We start from the raw sequence: 16,590 nt of genomic DNA, 5'->3' as shown, positions 1-16,590 counted from the left end.
TATGACCATTTATCGCCAGGAGTTCACCAGAAACGCTAAGAGAAACTTAAGAAGTGCAAAATTACCTTCTCTTACACGAAAAAGGATTTCTCTTAAACATTTACCACCGATTTATGAGATCGACGAAGATTGTGAAGAAACTGTTTCAGATGCTAGACCAAAACAATATATTTCGTCGGGAATATTAGGAATCCTACCCCAACAGAGTGAGGACAAAAGCTTCCAAGTTAATGTAAATGTACCCGAAGAAGAATATTGGGAATTAAGTAATACGCAAAGACAACAGCAAAGACATCCAGGAAATACAGAGAATACTTCCAGTTATCTTAAACGAAATCTCAAGCGCAATTTATCTGTTACCGCGCGCACAAGAGGTAACAATCAGATGGCATTTCCAGACTTTTTTCCTCCGGGTATGCACGTACACTGCGCGCAAAACTCACTCCCGGAGGCAAGCAAAGGTTTGTACATGAAAATAATGCAAGGTGAGGCTGAAATGCAGAAAAACATGCCCAGCACCAGCGAGACGTCAAGCAGTGCATCCAGTTATAAACAGTACAACTGGATGCAGTTTTTTGGTTAGAAAGTAGAAACCAATACAAACTGTGGTTAGGCTTCAGTTTCTTCAAAATATTTAACACATTAATGATTGAATAAAAGAAAATTGCAGAAATTCTAATCAACCCGACGGTGTACACCAAGGAAAACACGAAGTGGCTTGTCTTCTCCCAAACAATTGCATGTAGAAAAATAACATTTTTGAATTTTCTATTATTTCTAGATTATAGTTTTCATTTGTAAATAGTCAATTTCGTATAAGTGTAAATGCTTTTCATGTAGCTCTGTGTTATATGCAATCGCTATGTAGTTAATTCAAGTGAGAAAGAATCATTTCTCAAAAATAGCAAACTGAACTTTGTAATGTATATTCATAACAATGTTGGTGAAATTAAAAAGAAAATGTGAGTAAGCAGTTGGTGGTTATAATCCTTTATAAACATGTGACTAATAGTGCTTTAGAATCATCTGATCGAGTGGCAGCTGCTATAATTTGTTTTCTTTATTATAAAAAACTTATCATGATTCCAAGTTTCCATGAGTCATGCCGGTGTGCACTGACAACTCGCGCGCCCAAGATTATTTCGTCCTCAAATGTAACAATACCTGACAACGACAATTATTTTGTTATTCGTTTTGATAATTCCCTTTTCTGTTGAAGAATCAAACATTGTGAATATTGCACGCTCTCCAGTTGAAATAAGTTGTGAGCTGATTCATCTGAAATAATATGCGAGGCTGCGACTCAAGGCAAGGAAAAGAAACAAAAGTGTCATGTGCTTCTCGCTCTTTTATTTAAACTCAAAGTGCATTGCTAAGGCCTAGCTCTGTTTACTGGGAATAATTTATTTGAGATCAAGATTCTACCATATTTTGGCCACAATTGTGACCGTTTATTTGCTAAGAACTCAACTGAACGGCATCATCTAGAAACGGGATTTAGTTCCAGCAAAGGTGAGGGCAAATCCCCCTATAAACCCGATGATAACCTACATTTATTATCCAACTACACCTAGACGAGTACAAATAACGCCATAGACGAGTACAAATATCACGCGGTATTTGTACTCGTCTTTTGTAGAGTACCGGTTAAACAGGTTTTGTCGCATCGCGCAAGCGAAGAATTGGATTGTAGTTACAAAAAAAAAAAAAAAGTGGCGGACAATTTGAATCATATTTCCGACGACGAAGAGTCAGAATGGCTGGTAAATATAGGTCCAAGTTCATTAGATGAATCGAACGAAGAAAAACAGCTTGACGACCGGAAAATTTCTTCATTTAATGAAGAAAATAGAAACAGCGACACAACAACGCGCCAGTTCCGTTCGCATACTTCTGTCACGCACTCCCCGTAAATAAATATCCGCAAAATTCGCCCGCACTGAAATAACAGTTTGGCGTGTTGGATAACAAATAACTTACTAGACGTTTTGTTGTGTAGTATCGCTGAGTACTTTTACTCGTTATTTGTATTTTGACTCGCCCTACGGGCTCGTCAAAATACGGCACAACTCGTAAAAATACTCAGTAATACTACACAACAAAACGTCTAATAAGATATATAAATGGACTGCCTTGCAAGCAAAGAGGGTGGGAAAAACGCTCTAGAACTGAAGCTGGATAAAAAAAGAAGCCTGAAACCTAGCCTGCATGGATATAAGTAGTATAACTGACAGTCCCGTTTATAAACTGACCATGACTAGGGTGACCACTTATCGCCAAGAGTCGAGCAGAAACGCATAGAGTATCGAAGAATTCTCTAAAACATATACCACCAATTTAAGAGATCGACGAAGATTGTAAAGAAATTGTCTCAGATGCTAGACCAAAATAAAATATTTCGTCTGAAGAGTTGGAATCCTTTCTCCCCACAGTGAGGATAAAAGCCTCAAGTAAATTTAGATGTACCTCAAGACGAATACTGGGAATAAACAATACGAAATCTCAACCGCAATTTACAACTTACCCCACGCGCCAAAGGAATCAATCAGATGGCATTTCCTGACTTTTTCCTTCCGGTCATGCATGTACACTGCGCACAAAACTCTCCCCCAGAGGCAAGCAAAGGTTTGTACGTGAAAACATAAGGTGAAATGCAGAAAATCATGTCCAACACCAATGAGACATCACGCAGTGCATCCAGATCTAAACTGGATGCAGTTTCACGGTTAGAGAATAGAAACCAATGGAAACTGTGCCTAGCCTTCAGTTTCTTTGTTTGAATAACAACAAATTGCAGAGATTCTAAACCATGCAACAGCGTAAACAAAGGTGAGCGTGGAGGAGGTTTATCTTCTCACAGTTGTAAATGGAAAATTTTTTAATGTTTCTAGACTATACTTTTTAATTTGTAAATAGTCTCACGCTCTAATATAGAAAAAATCGCTTATTTGGTACGAATATAAATAATGTACCTGTTTCTCTGCGAGTTATCCAATCACAACGTAACTGAGTGAAACCAAATAATCATTGCTAAAAAAAAAAGCTACCTGTAAATATTGTCAAGCATTTTCATAACACTGTTAAGACTGTGTACATGACAATTGATCCAAATTATTTTCCCTAAAAACGTGACCGGCAGTGCCTCGGAATTATGTGACCAACTGCGAGTCCGCTGGGCGTTTCCATGTTGTTAGTGTTCTTTACGGTATTGGCACTGTTTACTGTAGGGTTGAGTGTTACGTAATAGTTTGTGAGCATCAGCTGGTTTCGTGATCGCAATAAAATAACTGAATTTAATTTCAAACACCAATCCTTTAAAGGTCATGTGCTTTCTGCAAAGTGGTGAAAAAGATTGCAAATTATTTCTCAGCATTTTAGGACAATTTTTTTCCGTAACAGTATTGAAGTCTTAGAGAAACACATGCACTTATCCAAACTTCTTGAGCCTGTAACAACTTCGTTGACCCATCTTCATGAAAGAACTGCTTTCAGCTAGACTCATCTTTCATCAAGGTTTCGCAGATATTTGAACATGCGGTTCAAACCTACCCTTATCATGAATAAAATTAAGAAATTCAGTTTATATTTATACTCTCCTCCCTTGTTCATAAGTTTTGCACTCTTGGGAAATTATCCACCCCTCATTAAGGTTGAATACTTACTGAAACTTACAAGAATGAATGACCATGTATTGAATAAAAGCATGTACCACTGGTTTAAAGTAGCGTAATCTATTAAAAAATAATTAATGGAAAGGCAGATACCGAAAAAAAAAAAAAAAAGGGTTTATCAAAGAACAATTAGAATTTACTATTGATTAGTTAAGGAGACGAGAAGAGACTCCTCGCGCAAAAAAGCGAACCCCCCCCCCCCCGGACAAAGAATTCACCATTATCATCGCTTTGGCATGTAAAGGAATAACAAAAAGGACCAGACAAGTTTCAGAAAGCTAAAATTTGTTTTATTATTTAAGCTAGAAATAGATAAAAAATACGAGACTGATTTACAATTATGTACTTTGTAGGATTTTTTCTTTGAAAACAGGTGAATATCCTGTGTAATGGACCACTTTCATAAATGGCTGCGGTATAAATATTCTTTTGTTTAAATTTAAATTAGCCCTTCTTGCCTCGCTTGAGATAATGTATTCTTTTGAATTTTGTACTGGAGAACGAGGCCAGTAGGGCTAATTTAAATTTAAACAAAAGAATATTAATCCGGCTGCCATTTATGAAAGTGGTCTATAATATATATGAAAAAATTAAGTGCTGATGATTGCATGAAAACGAGTACATTTTTCCTGCTACACGGATGCGAATTACAAATAGGGCGTGCTTACCTTCGACACTTCGTCTGTCTTGGTCTTCGGTGGTGCTTTTTACATGTACGTTATTAGGAAATATCCTGTGAGTTTGGTGAATTTGGTTCAAATAAGCACTAGTTTTTTTAATTTAACATTTAGTAAGACCTACAAATTATGTAAGTAAACTGCTAGATTAGATGCATGCAGGACTTACTCCTTTAACTATTACGATCTGGTGGCTATTTTTCCGAGTTGTTGGTCATACACTTCATCATTTCAAATTGCAGTAGGTTGGCTTCAATTTTTTTTTTTTTTAACATCTTTCTGAGTTACCAATTACGATAAAATGTATGTCTGGATCTTAAGTTTTAGTGTGTTCGAGGCCAAAATTGTCTTGGTTCTGTGACGTTTTCATCTGCCCTTTCCCTGATGTACGAGACAATTGCTTTCCAGCTTTTAAGATGAAGCGTGTGGCTTCGTTCTTTCTCCCAACAATTGTACTGGCAGTCTAATTTTGTTCTAAGAAATATCCTATGAAGCTTGTTACATTTCTTGGGTATTTAGTAATTCTGCAGTCATGAATGTCACACGTGACTTAGTTTGTTTGATTGTTTTCAAAGGAGCATGCTGTTTTAAGACACCAGTAAAAAGTTTTGACCATACCCAATATATACATCTTTCTGCGTTATCTGAGAATCGTATCTGTTGCGTGAGATTCGCGCAAAACTGAGATAAGAACAACGCAATGAAATCGTTAAGTGTCCTTTTTCCTGACAGATAAAAAAAATCCTATTCCACTTAAAGGTTTGGGGCGTTACAAGTGAAGCCGCCTGATGACGCAAAAAAACTAATCTCTCGAACGTTTAGTGCGGCCATTTCAATGTTCCGCTTTCTATACGTACTTTTGTCCCGGTCTACGGTGTAGTATTGTCGCATATTTTGTGCCTTCAGTTGCCCTAATGAAGTAAAATAGCGTAATAGTGGAATAATGTTGCATGACTGACCTGTAACTTCAAAAAATTGAAAGCTAATTAGAACTTTTGCTCCCGCAAAAGACTCTAAAAGGTAAGATAAAATCTTGATATCTAGACCTACAAACTCATCCTGGTGACACTAAACTTCAACGAGTTGACCAAATATCAAAACTGCCTCATCCTCAGTTTCTGGCCTCAATCACTGTTGCTCTCATCTGAATCTTTGAAAGCAAAACAATCCATGAAATTAAACAAAGAGATGCATTTTTTAACAATTTAAAAATATCTTGGCAAAAAACGGCCGTGATAAAAAATCTACCAATTTCCTACCTTCCGATTCTCTTTTGATCTCTTGAATCCTCATCGCAACAAATTGCACATTTGGTTATTCGCTGCTCTTCCTAAAGGTCAACGTAAGTTAATAAGACAAAAATTAATATCCCTCAATTGCCTTCGATTGTAATCGAGACCACGCAGGGAAAGACTCAGCCATGACTATTGCTTGGCAACTTTTGCATTTGCACCCTTATAGAGATTGAGAGATTGGGCTACAGTAAATGAACTTACCGCATATGGTTTCTTAAGGAGAGTTCTACTACATTGGAACTGGTCAATCCTGCATAAAATATTACTTCTTGCATTGTAGACATCTATATTTATACAGGATAGCCCCTTCAGTGTAGTAAACACTGGTAGCAACGGGGGTCCTGTTAACCACCCATCCCACCCCAGGGGAGGACATCCATCACACGGTAATCTCGTGCGTAGGAAATTAACGTCTCCTGCCCCTAACCCTGCAGGAGACGGGACCTCCATTTATTCGTCCCTATCCGAGAAGACTAGAATATCTAACCATTTCTTGATGTTATAGAAAGGTAGCATATTGTGACCCTGCTGTTAGATGGTTAGAAAATTCGGAGCTCGGTTTCCCAGGAACAAAAATTGATCCGCAAACTCTATCCACTATACGATGGATGGCGTCATACGTTTTTTTCCTAACTCTTAACGGCCAGACAACGATTTATGTGTCGGGTAGTGAGAGGCAAGAGGCAACACGCTACGATTTAAAAGTGATTTTTATAAGTATCCTTCAACAGTGGCGAACCCTTTTAAGGTGAGGGCGATTTGTAAGATGAGAAGGATAATAAATCTTAAGATGGCACGCCAGAGCGTCGCTATGCTTTCTTTTTAGTGTTACGGTGCAAACCAATTTTTTGTTTGCTTTCATGCGAAAACGATTAAACCGTAAGATTCTACTTTAAGTTTTACTATGTAAAATTTGGTTAATGGAATATTAAAGAAGAGAATTTCCTCAAAGAATCCCGACTAAACTATGGTGTATTGACGATTTGATCTGCACGTTTAAATATAGCTCTTGAAGTTCATACCTGTTACTTAACTCCATCTTCTTTTTCTTAAGAGCTGAATCATAGGGTAGCTCACAACTGTTTTTCGGAATTCTCCGTTTTCCTTCGTTCGTGGCTCTCACCTGATCCACGTGGGGTCGTTTCTTTAGTAAATCCGATGCTTGAGTAGATGAGGTCCTCGATTGTCCGTTTCCTTTTCGTGCACCTGATATCATATCTCGATTTTCATCGCTACCGCTCGACATAGATCTTTCAGCAAATTGATTAAATCGCTCTTAAAGAGATCTCAATGAGCGTTGCAATGACTGGAAAAGACTTTCGTTTTGGTCTTCTTCCTCTCACATGGACACCTTCTCGATTATCAAATCATCAATTTGACCTTTCATTAATTCCACCTTATCTAACCTTGCTTTGGAGAGGACTAATGCTTTTTGCAATCCTCCCATTTCTTCTGTCAACGATTTCACCATTTGATTAAATCCAGCCCGAAGGAGTTTATTCTCCATTCTGATGCCTCCTATTTGGTTTTTCATCTTCAAATTAAAACAATTTTTGAGAGAAACCATTTCGGTTTGAATGTTATACTTGCTCTGGCTCTCAAATTGATTAAGTCTTTCATTCACTGAAATAATTTCCGCCTCTAATTCTCCAAATTTATCTGCATTTTTTTCCAACTGTTCCTTGACTTCATCTCTAAATGTGCTAGAAGAACGCTGACACTCGTTTATCCTTTTTGTCAGGGTGAGATTCTGTACCCTTAATCCTCTGATATCTTCTCGCGCTTCCTCCAACTCCTCTTTTGTATTTTGCAGCTCCTTCTGTGTTCTGATTAGATGGTCCGAAATGAACTTATCACAATGTTCCATTAAATTCCTTCTTTGGTCCTACAAATAGAGCAAAAAGCAAAGGAGTGATATTCAAGAGCAGTCAGCTAGAAGTAGACAAGCTATGCGCAAAGGATCGGCCGGAGAGAAACGGTGCAACGATGACTGCCATCAAAATTTTCCCATATTCAGTGCACGTACTGAGAAAATCCAAACGCATAATTCTAAAGATACATAAATACTACCCGAAACCTGAAAAGAAAAAAAGTACACAACTCCAAAGTGAAACCGAAATTCTCTTACATTGAAGGAGCATCCCACGTCTTGGAAAGGGCATGAGACCATCGTCATTGGACAATCGTCTTTTATATGAGACTCCATCTGCAAAAGAACGTGATTCATTGTAAGGATTGGCAATGCAGTTTACAGCTTGAGATGCATAAGAAGTTGGAGCTGCTTTATCGTAACAAATTAAACCTGATTGACCGTCAAATCTAAACCAAGTGCGGAACGCCCTCAAACATGGTTTGCAATTGTACAGCAATGTAGAGCCCAAAAAAATTTCGGGACTTTGACAAACCGACCGCTTACTACAAGGTGACCCCTTTATACGGTGCCGCTTAGTAAAGGTTCGACTGTATTTTACATTGATGTTCTACTGATATGCAGACAAAACTTAATAGAATTCTAAGCTTCTAATCGTGATTAAAATATGAAGAAAAAGAAAATGGGTATTTGAAAGACAAGAGACTGGAATGGTTGAAATTCCTGCTTTTGTTCTGGAAACATCCGCAACGACACTTTTACTTTTCCTTTCAACAAAATCCTTGTTTTTTGAGTTTCCTTTTTTGTTCGTTTGTCGTTTTTTTTTTTATTAATTGTCTTTCTAGAAGTTAATATCGCAATTTTCCTGCAGCATCCAACCACATTTGGGTGATATTATCGTCATGGAAGCAAGACAATCCTTCATTATGGCTCAACCTTTCTGTTATCCTTGTAATTTCTTTTTTCTAACAACTTAATTAATCACATGATTTTACCATCTTTCTGCACATCTTCTCCACTCCACATTTTTTAGGACAATCAATCAGAAAATATGGGCATTCCAGCTCATGTTTCTACGGTGAAATCAACAACAAAAAAAGTAAATAAATATGACTGCAGAACCTCACTCAAACTATCGCTCTAATGTATTGTGAAATGGAGCATATATCTTACATAGCTGTAGGCTACAAACTACTGTTGAAAATCAGTCGATGTTCTTCTAGTACAGTTATTAGTTAAGGAAAGTCGGCTTCATTGAACGTCAAAAGATCTGTCAGTGACGGAGATGATCATTCCAGTTTTAGTCGCCTTGAGCGATTAGTATTACTTAAACTTCCCCCTAGACAGGATGCTTATGTCGATCATAAGTTCAATTCCAGTATTTCTTCAAATTCCCCTGAAAGTTTGCTGTATATAGAGAAGTAACGTTGCATGGTAAAATTGTTTAGTTCTCTGATCAATTGACTAATGTTTCTGCTTAGTTCTTTATGTCTGACCATCTGCAAGCAATAAAAAGTTAAAACAAACCTTTTTGAGCCACAATCTTGTCTTTTTATTACAACAGTCACAAGGAACAATCCTGTTCCCGCATTCAGAAAGATGGTGCTGTGAAATAATAGAGCAATAAAATACAAATTCACAGTTTTTTTCTAGGTCAACAATAACTGTCAGCAATGTACTAACACTTGACCATTGTGCTATCTTTGAGAAGACGTCTCAATTACAAGGAGCTTTACTCCTGTCCAAAACTTCTTGTTGAAGGACGGCCTTCTGTTGCTGGAAATAAAACCTGCATGGATTCTGCAGTGTATTGTTCTAGTGTCATGGCTGTCATAAGAAAAGAATACAGGATAAAATTTACACCTCTACCTGGAAATGACGCAGCTCATCTTCCCAGTCACATCCATATTCTTTATGGTTACACAGGGCCTTCATAGAAAGGATCTTCCTTTCCAATGCTAAATCAGGGAAATACTGCAGCAGAGACAGATTAAAGACAACAATTTAATGCTTTTACTATATGTACAAATGAAAAAAAAAAAGGGTGTGACTATGTGCGCACTAATAATGTCTGGGTAGAACTGATCATCAAAATAAAGAAACCATGATAACCCTATATATACAGCTACAGATTCAATGAAAAGTTTGAAGACTGATCGTTTCAGACGTAGACACTTTTAAATACCTTGTTTGAAAAAACAAAGTTCTGCTAAGATTTGTAAATCAACAGAGACAGTTATAAGTGAGAGGGTCCATCAATAATGATGATGATTTTACTTAACTCAGTTCGGTTTTACAAGACATATAAGTTAAATTTACTTAGCAACTAAACACAGTTCAGCAAAGGAATAAGGAGAAAAAATTTAGCAATAAAATAGGTAGCGAGTTAGGATCATCCAAATAGCAAAGGCTAATCTAGTGGATGACCCCTAATTATAAGATACAGTTAAGGGCAAAATTATGAATATTTTTTTAAAAAAAAAACGTATTACTTCATGCACTAAGGTAGATAATCAAAAAGAGTAACAATTAAGTATAGAGTTCTTCAGGGTTTTACGAAATATCCTAAGAGAATTTGAATTAGTTATACTTCAAGGGACAGTGAATTTTAGGGACCGTATGCCAAATTGAGTGGTATTACTGAGGCTACATAAAGATTTCTGTTACATGATTGCCTCGTTGGATACGAATGAACAGAAGATGTAAATTTGAAACATTTACTGAAACATGGGGGTAGCAGTCTATGTGACCACTGATAAAAGAGAGAATCTGTGATTCAATAACATCATTGAGCTTAAGAAGATTGAGGGATTTAAACAGAGGCTCAGAATGGGATTTTGGTTCAGAGAAAGATATTATTCTGATTTTTTTTTTTTGGATAATAAATAATTGTGTTAGAAATGAGGGAAAGGTTAAACCCCAGACATGGATGCCATAAGTGAGGAATGGATAGAAAAGGGAGTAATAACGCATGACAAGAATATCTTTGTTGACAAAGCGTCTCACTTTAGACAAGATACCTACAGTTTTGGATAGTTTTAAACAAAGCTCATTAATATGACTTTCCATGTTAATTAAGTTAGAATCAAATGTCATGCCTGGGTACTCAGTGGAGTCAACTTGTTTAACAAGTACATCATCAATTTTAATTCTTCATGACTGATTAGGTTTAAGTTTACTGGAATGAAAAAGAATAAAGTTAGTTTTAGAAATACTAAGCGCTCATCAATTACATTTCATCCATTCAGCAACAGATTTTAGTTCACGATTTAGGGTTGTTTCAAGGTGACTAAGGTTTTTGCTAGAAAAATAAATGTTATAATCATCAGCAAATAGATGAAATGTTAGTAAGCTAGAAGTATTGGGCGAATCGTTTACATATAATAAGAATAAAAGGGGTCCTAAAATAGATCCTTATGGGACACCACAAGTCACATGTAATGAAGGTGAATTATGACCATTAACATTTACAAATTCTTCTCTTTTGGATTAAGCAAGATTTAAACCAATCAAGCACAACACCTCTTATTCCATAGTGGTTAAGGTTAGTTAATAGGATTGTATGATTATAACAGTACGTATCAAATGCTTTTTCCAGGTCTATAAATATACCACAACCAAATTCATTATTATCAGTGGACTGCCGAATAGATTCAGTGATAGAAATAAGAGCATGGGTAGTTGAACATTTTTCTCTGAAACCAAAGTGAAGTGGATAAAGTATTTTTAATTCTTCCAAATAACTGTAGAGGCGATGGTACATAGCTTTTTCAAATAATTTACTAAAGTTAGAAAGAACAGAAATTGGTGTATAATTGTCTATGTCAAATCTTGAGCCCTTCTTAAAAACAGGAGTAATCCTTGGTAATTTTAATTTCTCAGGAAAATTGCCACCAAGAAAGGAATCATTGACTAGCATCAAAAGTGGCCGCATACCTGTTCCATGCATTTTTTAACAAACTGACTTATATAGGGGTCAGTATCAGGAGTGTTCATTTCCCAACAATGTTAATAGCTTAAGGCAAACCCTACACGTACTTCATTTCTTTAAATGTACCCACTGTTGAAATAGATTAAGATATGAATTGGGGGTGGAAAATGAGTACATCAGTATCTTTTAACCCCCCCCCCCCTCCCCCGTCACCAAGCCTGAGAAAAATTAGGAAACTTTTAATTCTAACCTTAATCATAAATTTTGCCATGCTTCAAATTAATGAACTTGACATAGCAATTAAATCACTATTAAAATAGTCTGATGAGACATCTTCAACCTCGATTTTGGTCTCTTTTTAGTAGACAACACCCAGTATCAAGTTTACCAATATAACCTGTTATGAAATGAAGCACCAAATGTCCATTCCCATTTTACTTTCTTCTTTCTCACTAATTAGGAGGCTCCATCAAGGGTTTTTGACCACGCTGAATTTGGATGCAGACATAAAGCAGGGTTCTCAATGAAATCCATAAGCTGCAACACCTGTCACGGGTGTTACTGACAAGTGTTACAGCTGTCAAAGCACTTTGACTAGTACACTGGATCAATCTGTCTATTAAATGCAAAAAAAACACGACTTTTTCAGGAGGTAACTGAGTTAAGTTTTAACTGTTTGTGGGTTTTAGTTTTTGAAATTAATAGCCTGTCATCAGACCACAGAATGTCCGAATAATCTCATGCTTCCCAATGTCTGCCACATGGAGGTTCTAAATTCTAGCCCACACCTCTTTCAACAAAAACATAACTGCAAAGCAAAAGGCCCCGAGCAGCTTGGCCCAACAGGCCCAAGATACACGACCTTTGGTGATGTGTTTTAGAGTAACACAGCAACGGCTGTAAAAAATGCTATTGAGAATCCTGTCGAGCAACTATTCAAAATGTCGACACCCCAAACATCCCAGCTTGATACAATCACACAATTATTATCTTAAAAGGTGTACAATTGAATGTAGAGTAAAACAAGTTGCATTTTTTATTGGACTCTAGCTGGGTTTTGAGCAACTATACCCTTAATATCCACAGGCCTTAACACTCGAAAAAGAGGTCAACAGGAAAGAAAACATCAAGGGAAACATTAAAAAAGGGTGACCCTAAAAGCTGGAACGGCAGAATGGTGGAATGGCAGAGAATGACCCCAAATCCTAAAACATGGAACGGATGACAGGGCATGTTGCACAAATTTTGTACAAAGACAGTCAAGCGCTTGGCTCATTCATTCTCATGACGATAACGTGCATAACCAAACTTAGACTAGCATGAGAGCAAAAGAGGTTTGCATGGGGTCAATTGTCATGCGCGTGGGAATTTCTCATGGCGTGAGAAGTCAAAAGAAGGTTAACAGAAGGAAGCCGATGAATTAGTTAATAGAGGATCAATGTAAGTAATAATTCAGACCAAAGAAATTCAGATATTGTATCACTTGTCCTCTTCTTAGTTTTCTCTAAGGTTAACTGAATTTACAAAGGCATAACGATTTAGAATTTGCAGTTGACTAAAGGTGAAAATCATACAAAGCCTCGATTGATTTATTGAGAATTGATTGTTAGGCAATGAATGAGAAACAAACCGAACATCCACAGCATGATATTACACATTATTACAAGCAAAGATAGTTTTTTCTCGTATTGACTTAATATCCAAGGAAGTTATCCTCCTAAGGGGAAATTAGTGTGGGTACACTTGATTTTTATTTGGCTCTCCTGATCCCTTGACCCGCCTATAATTCCGTCTTTGTAGCAAAGAATAATTAAAGACATTTAATTCACTGAGGGAAAGTAAAGATATAAAGTTATTTATTAAGCCAAAAATTGGCACACATCTGCCTGCTATTAGAGATGTTCACATGTTAATGTTATTATTTTAAAAGTTGACAACTAAAACATAACCTTTATTATATCTTTAGTTGAACTGGTAAATCTCTTGAGGGAAAACTTCGAGATAGATTAACTAAATAAGGTTTCCTTTTGTAACCCATGCTCTAAATGGAGTTTATTGATTTGATGAATACTCTACTGAGAGCCAATATCTTAAATTTTCTCCATTTTTTTAAAGTCAAGGTTGTATATATTGCTGCTTGATGCAATGTATCCCTACTAAACTTAAATAAAACATTCCATGCACTTCTCATGCTCATCAAGATTGGTCGACATCTGAGTTTTGCAGATTTAAATGCCTTAAATGTTATCTATGACCCTGTGGGGGGGGGGGGTACTCCCTTATAAGGGCTTAATGGGGACGTGCAGCCAACCAGGGTATGTTTTTTGAGATTCTTTGTCTTAAACAGGGTATCAAATTTATCATTTTTTGTCTTAATCAGGGTATCAATTTATCAATTTTTATCTTAAACAGGATATCTTTTCTTGCAGTAAATGTTTTGAACCCGGGGATAACATGTGAAGGTGTAGTCTGATCGTCCGGGTGAGTGTAGTCCTGAGAAGGACTGTTGTCGGTGGCAGTGACTGACGTTTCGACAACCTGTGCGGAAGTCATCATCAGAGTCAAGTGAGTGATTGTTGTCAGTAGAATGTTCTTATTCCAGTTCGTGTGAAATGATCGGTTGGTTTTGCCGTGATGTTATTGGCTGTAAGACTCAAGTGACGTAAGTCGTTCGTGATTGGTCTGTTTCGGTCTGTCGGTAAAGCTAGGTTGTTCTTTTTCGGTCGTTTGTGATGTTTATGTCGTGAATGAGTCGTTTGTATGGGGCGGGTAGTTGTTGACATCTGTTTAGGGGAGTCTGTTCTAAGTGATGATGACTTCCGCACAGGTTGTCGAAACGTCAGTCACTGCCACCGACAACAGTCCTTCTCAGGACTACACTCACCCGGACGATCAGACTACACCTTCACATATCTTTTCTTGGAAGATAAACAGCAAAATTTTTACACGCTCTAACTTTAATTAATATTGAATTCCATTGATTTTGGCATTGATACCAGGCACATTAAATGTCTTAAACAGGGTAGGAAAATCAGCGATATTTGTCTTAAACAGGGTCAGGGTATGAAGGGTTGCACCGCACCTCCCCACCCAGGAATATATAGAGTACCCCCCGGGTCTATGACACTATAAATCTGTAGATTCCTGATCATTTTGTTTCATTTCAAATGTAGAACTGACCTGAATGCAGTTTAAATTACTTACCCCTCCATTCTCTGGAAGAGGTTTTCTGTCCCCTGGACAGAAAAGTTGACCACTACCTTCTTCACTGTCATCACTCTCTCTGGATAACATACATCAAAACTAACATGTGTAAAACTCTCAACTCATAACAACATATCCCTTAAAATGTTTTTACTCATCAAATTTCAAGCATGAAAATTAGCTGCCTGGAAAATAAATGCTTTTGCATAGGAAAATTAGCCCAAATACTCAATTGCATATAATATCTCCAAATCTGAAAAGAAAGAAAGAAAAGAAAAGAGAAATTATGTTACCCTCATTAATTAGTTCCTTGACATAACCTTTGCTGCTTAAATTCCTATTTTAGTCTTCAGAAGGACATGAGCTAGTTTCATAATAATTACAAAACTACGTTATAGGAGCAAGAATCAATTAGATTGTCCTTCCAAGCAATAATTTCCTTACATACTGGTAAATGTAAGCATAATTAGAAGAAATTCTGATGAATATTAGTTCTATTTACTTAATAAATATTTTTCAAACATTGAGTTTCTCTCCTTGCCAGGTCGAATCATCACTATTATTTGTTCGTGCAGTCTCAAACATGGTTCATAAATCTTGGAACTTAACTGAGTAAATGGACAAATCTAAACTGACTATTCAAGGCGAAATGATGAAATTTACATAACGAAGCTTGTTTAATTTTCATTGGGTAACTCATGGAGAATCGAAAACAAATTACCAGTCCTGAAAGTCTACTCGGTTGGATTACTCATGTCGAAAGCACCCTCTCACAATTGTTTTGTAACTTTTCACACACTAAGCAGGTTGTCACCAAAAATTCATCTATGCTACTTAATTCATCTCAACCTGACATCAGTGGAGTAATTTCATATTGACTTGTTGAGTCAACTCTAATTTGTGTCAGTTTAGGGCCACAAATGTCCCTTTTTATGAAATTATAGAGCCTTGCATAATAATGGCATCGTGAAAATAGGTTTTTTAGGGAACGATACAGTATTTTACTGGTCAGCAGACACCTTAACAAAACCATAAAGCGCCGAAAACTTTTACAATTTGTTCTCACCATGAGTCTAGTCGACAGCATTTTAGACCCTAAAAGGAAATAAATGATCCATCAACCTATTAAAACTATGTTTGAACCTAGCGTCGTTTAGGGACTTAGTCCGACAGAACCTTAAAAAGTCCAGACACAAATAAACCTAAAAACTCTAAAATGATATACCCATAGATCCTAAGATGGAGATACCCATAGATCCTAAAATGGAGATAAATGTTTAAAACCTATACATAAAACTAACGTTGTTGGAAGAACTTAGTCCGATAGGACCTTGAAAGTCCTGGCAATGTTAGGGAGCTGGAGACTACAGCTTTCTGCATGTTCCTTAGCACTGAATGACATCCGCCACTTCCAACCATCTAGCGTATGCTTTCCTTGACCCTTCGCGAGCTCCCTCCAAGTGCGTCTATCATGATGTTATGTTGTTAAATCTTGTACTCTGGGTATCTCCTTCTTAATTCGTACCGCAGCGGGGCGTATTTGTTCGTCTTCTCTGCACATTTGATCTCTCTATTACTGACCCACGGACAGCTCATTTCAAGTAACACTACTTTCTTCCTCTCCTTATCTATAACCGTACAGTCTATCCTGTTGTTTCTCACCTTCGCGTTTTATTTATTATTATTATTATTATTATTATTATTATTATTATTATATGCGTTCTTGCGATGTAAGGGCGTGCATCAGTGTTTGGCATTCCATGAAATTGTGGACACTATTTTGTCATTTGCCAAAGTAAAGAAAAGATCAAATTGATATAACATGTGAGTGCCGTTAACGACACTTTCCAGCATAATCTGTGCGCTATCCATCTTTCCTTACTTTTCGAGTAATCTTGGTTTCCATTAGCTGAAAGAGGGTTGTTATGAGAACATATATTTT

General features: G+C 36.9%; 1 protein-coding gene and 1 long non-coding RNA gene across 3 annotated transcripts in view; one reads left to right on the top strand and one right to left on the bottom strand.

Moving 5' to 3' along the window:
• Positions 1 to 16,590, top strand: part of LOC148734940 (uncharacterized) — a 38,409-nt gene that overhangs the window by 20,723 nt on the left and 1,096 nt on the right. The window contains exons 3-4 of one of the 2 annotated variants that reach the window (XR_015999316.1): positions 11,905 to 12,096; positions 12,531 to 13,614. The exons of the other annotated variant lie outside the window; for it this stretch is intronic. This is a non-coding gene — a long non-coding RNA (uncharacterized LOC148734940). Of the gene's footprint in view, positions 1 to 11,904; positions 12,097 to 12,530; positions 13,615 to 16,590 lie in introns of those variants that run through there. 2 annotated transcript variants of the gene reach the window in all.
• On the bottom strand, positions 3,940 to 15,583 carry LOC148734941 (TNF receptor-associated factor 4-like). The gene is made up of 8 exons (XM_088755164.1): positions 14,649 to 15,583; positions 9,383 to 9,487; positions 9,041 to 9,118; positions 8,509 to 8,586; positions 7,772 to 7,849; positions 6,666 to 7,528; positions 5,608 to 5,678; positions 3,940 to 5,498 (listed from the first exon to the last, which is right to left on the bottom strand). The coding sequence occupies exons 1-6, from the start codon at positions 14,736 to 14,738 to the stop codon at positions 6,983 to 6,985; spliced, it is 975 nt and encodes a 324-aa protein (XP_088611290.1). The 5' UTR covers positions 14,739 to 15,583; the 3' UTR covers positions 3,940 to 5,498; positions 5,608 to 5,678; positions 6,666 to 6,982.

This window comes from Stylophora pistillata, chromosome 3, assembly GCF_964205215.1.
Source record: "Stylophora pistillata chromosome 3, jaStyPist1.2, whole genome shotgun sequence".
Taxonomy (NCBI): domain Eukaryota; kingdom Metazoa; phylum Cnidaria; class Anthozoa; order Scleractinia; family Pocilloporidae; genus Stylophora; species Stylophora pistillata.
This window is presented reverse-complemented; position numbering and strand designations above follow the sequence as displayed.

Excerpts from the sequence above, each read along its gene's own strand:
- LOC148734941 (XM_088755164.1), bottom strand. The coding sequence starts at position 14,738 with ATGTTATCCAGAGAGAGTGATGACAGTGAAGAAGGTAGTGGTCAACTT. Across the intron at positions 8,587-9,040 it reads CAAGATTGTGGCTCAAAAAG|AAACATGAGCTGGAATGCCC; the intron begins GTTTGTTTTAAC and ends ATTTCACCGTAG. Across the intron at positions 7,850-8,508 it reads AGAAGATGTGCAGAAAGATG|ATGGAGTCTCATATAAAAGA; the intron begins GTAAAATCATGT and ends GTTCTTTTGCAG.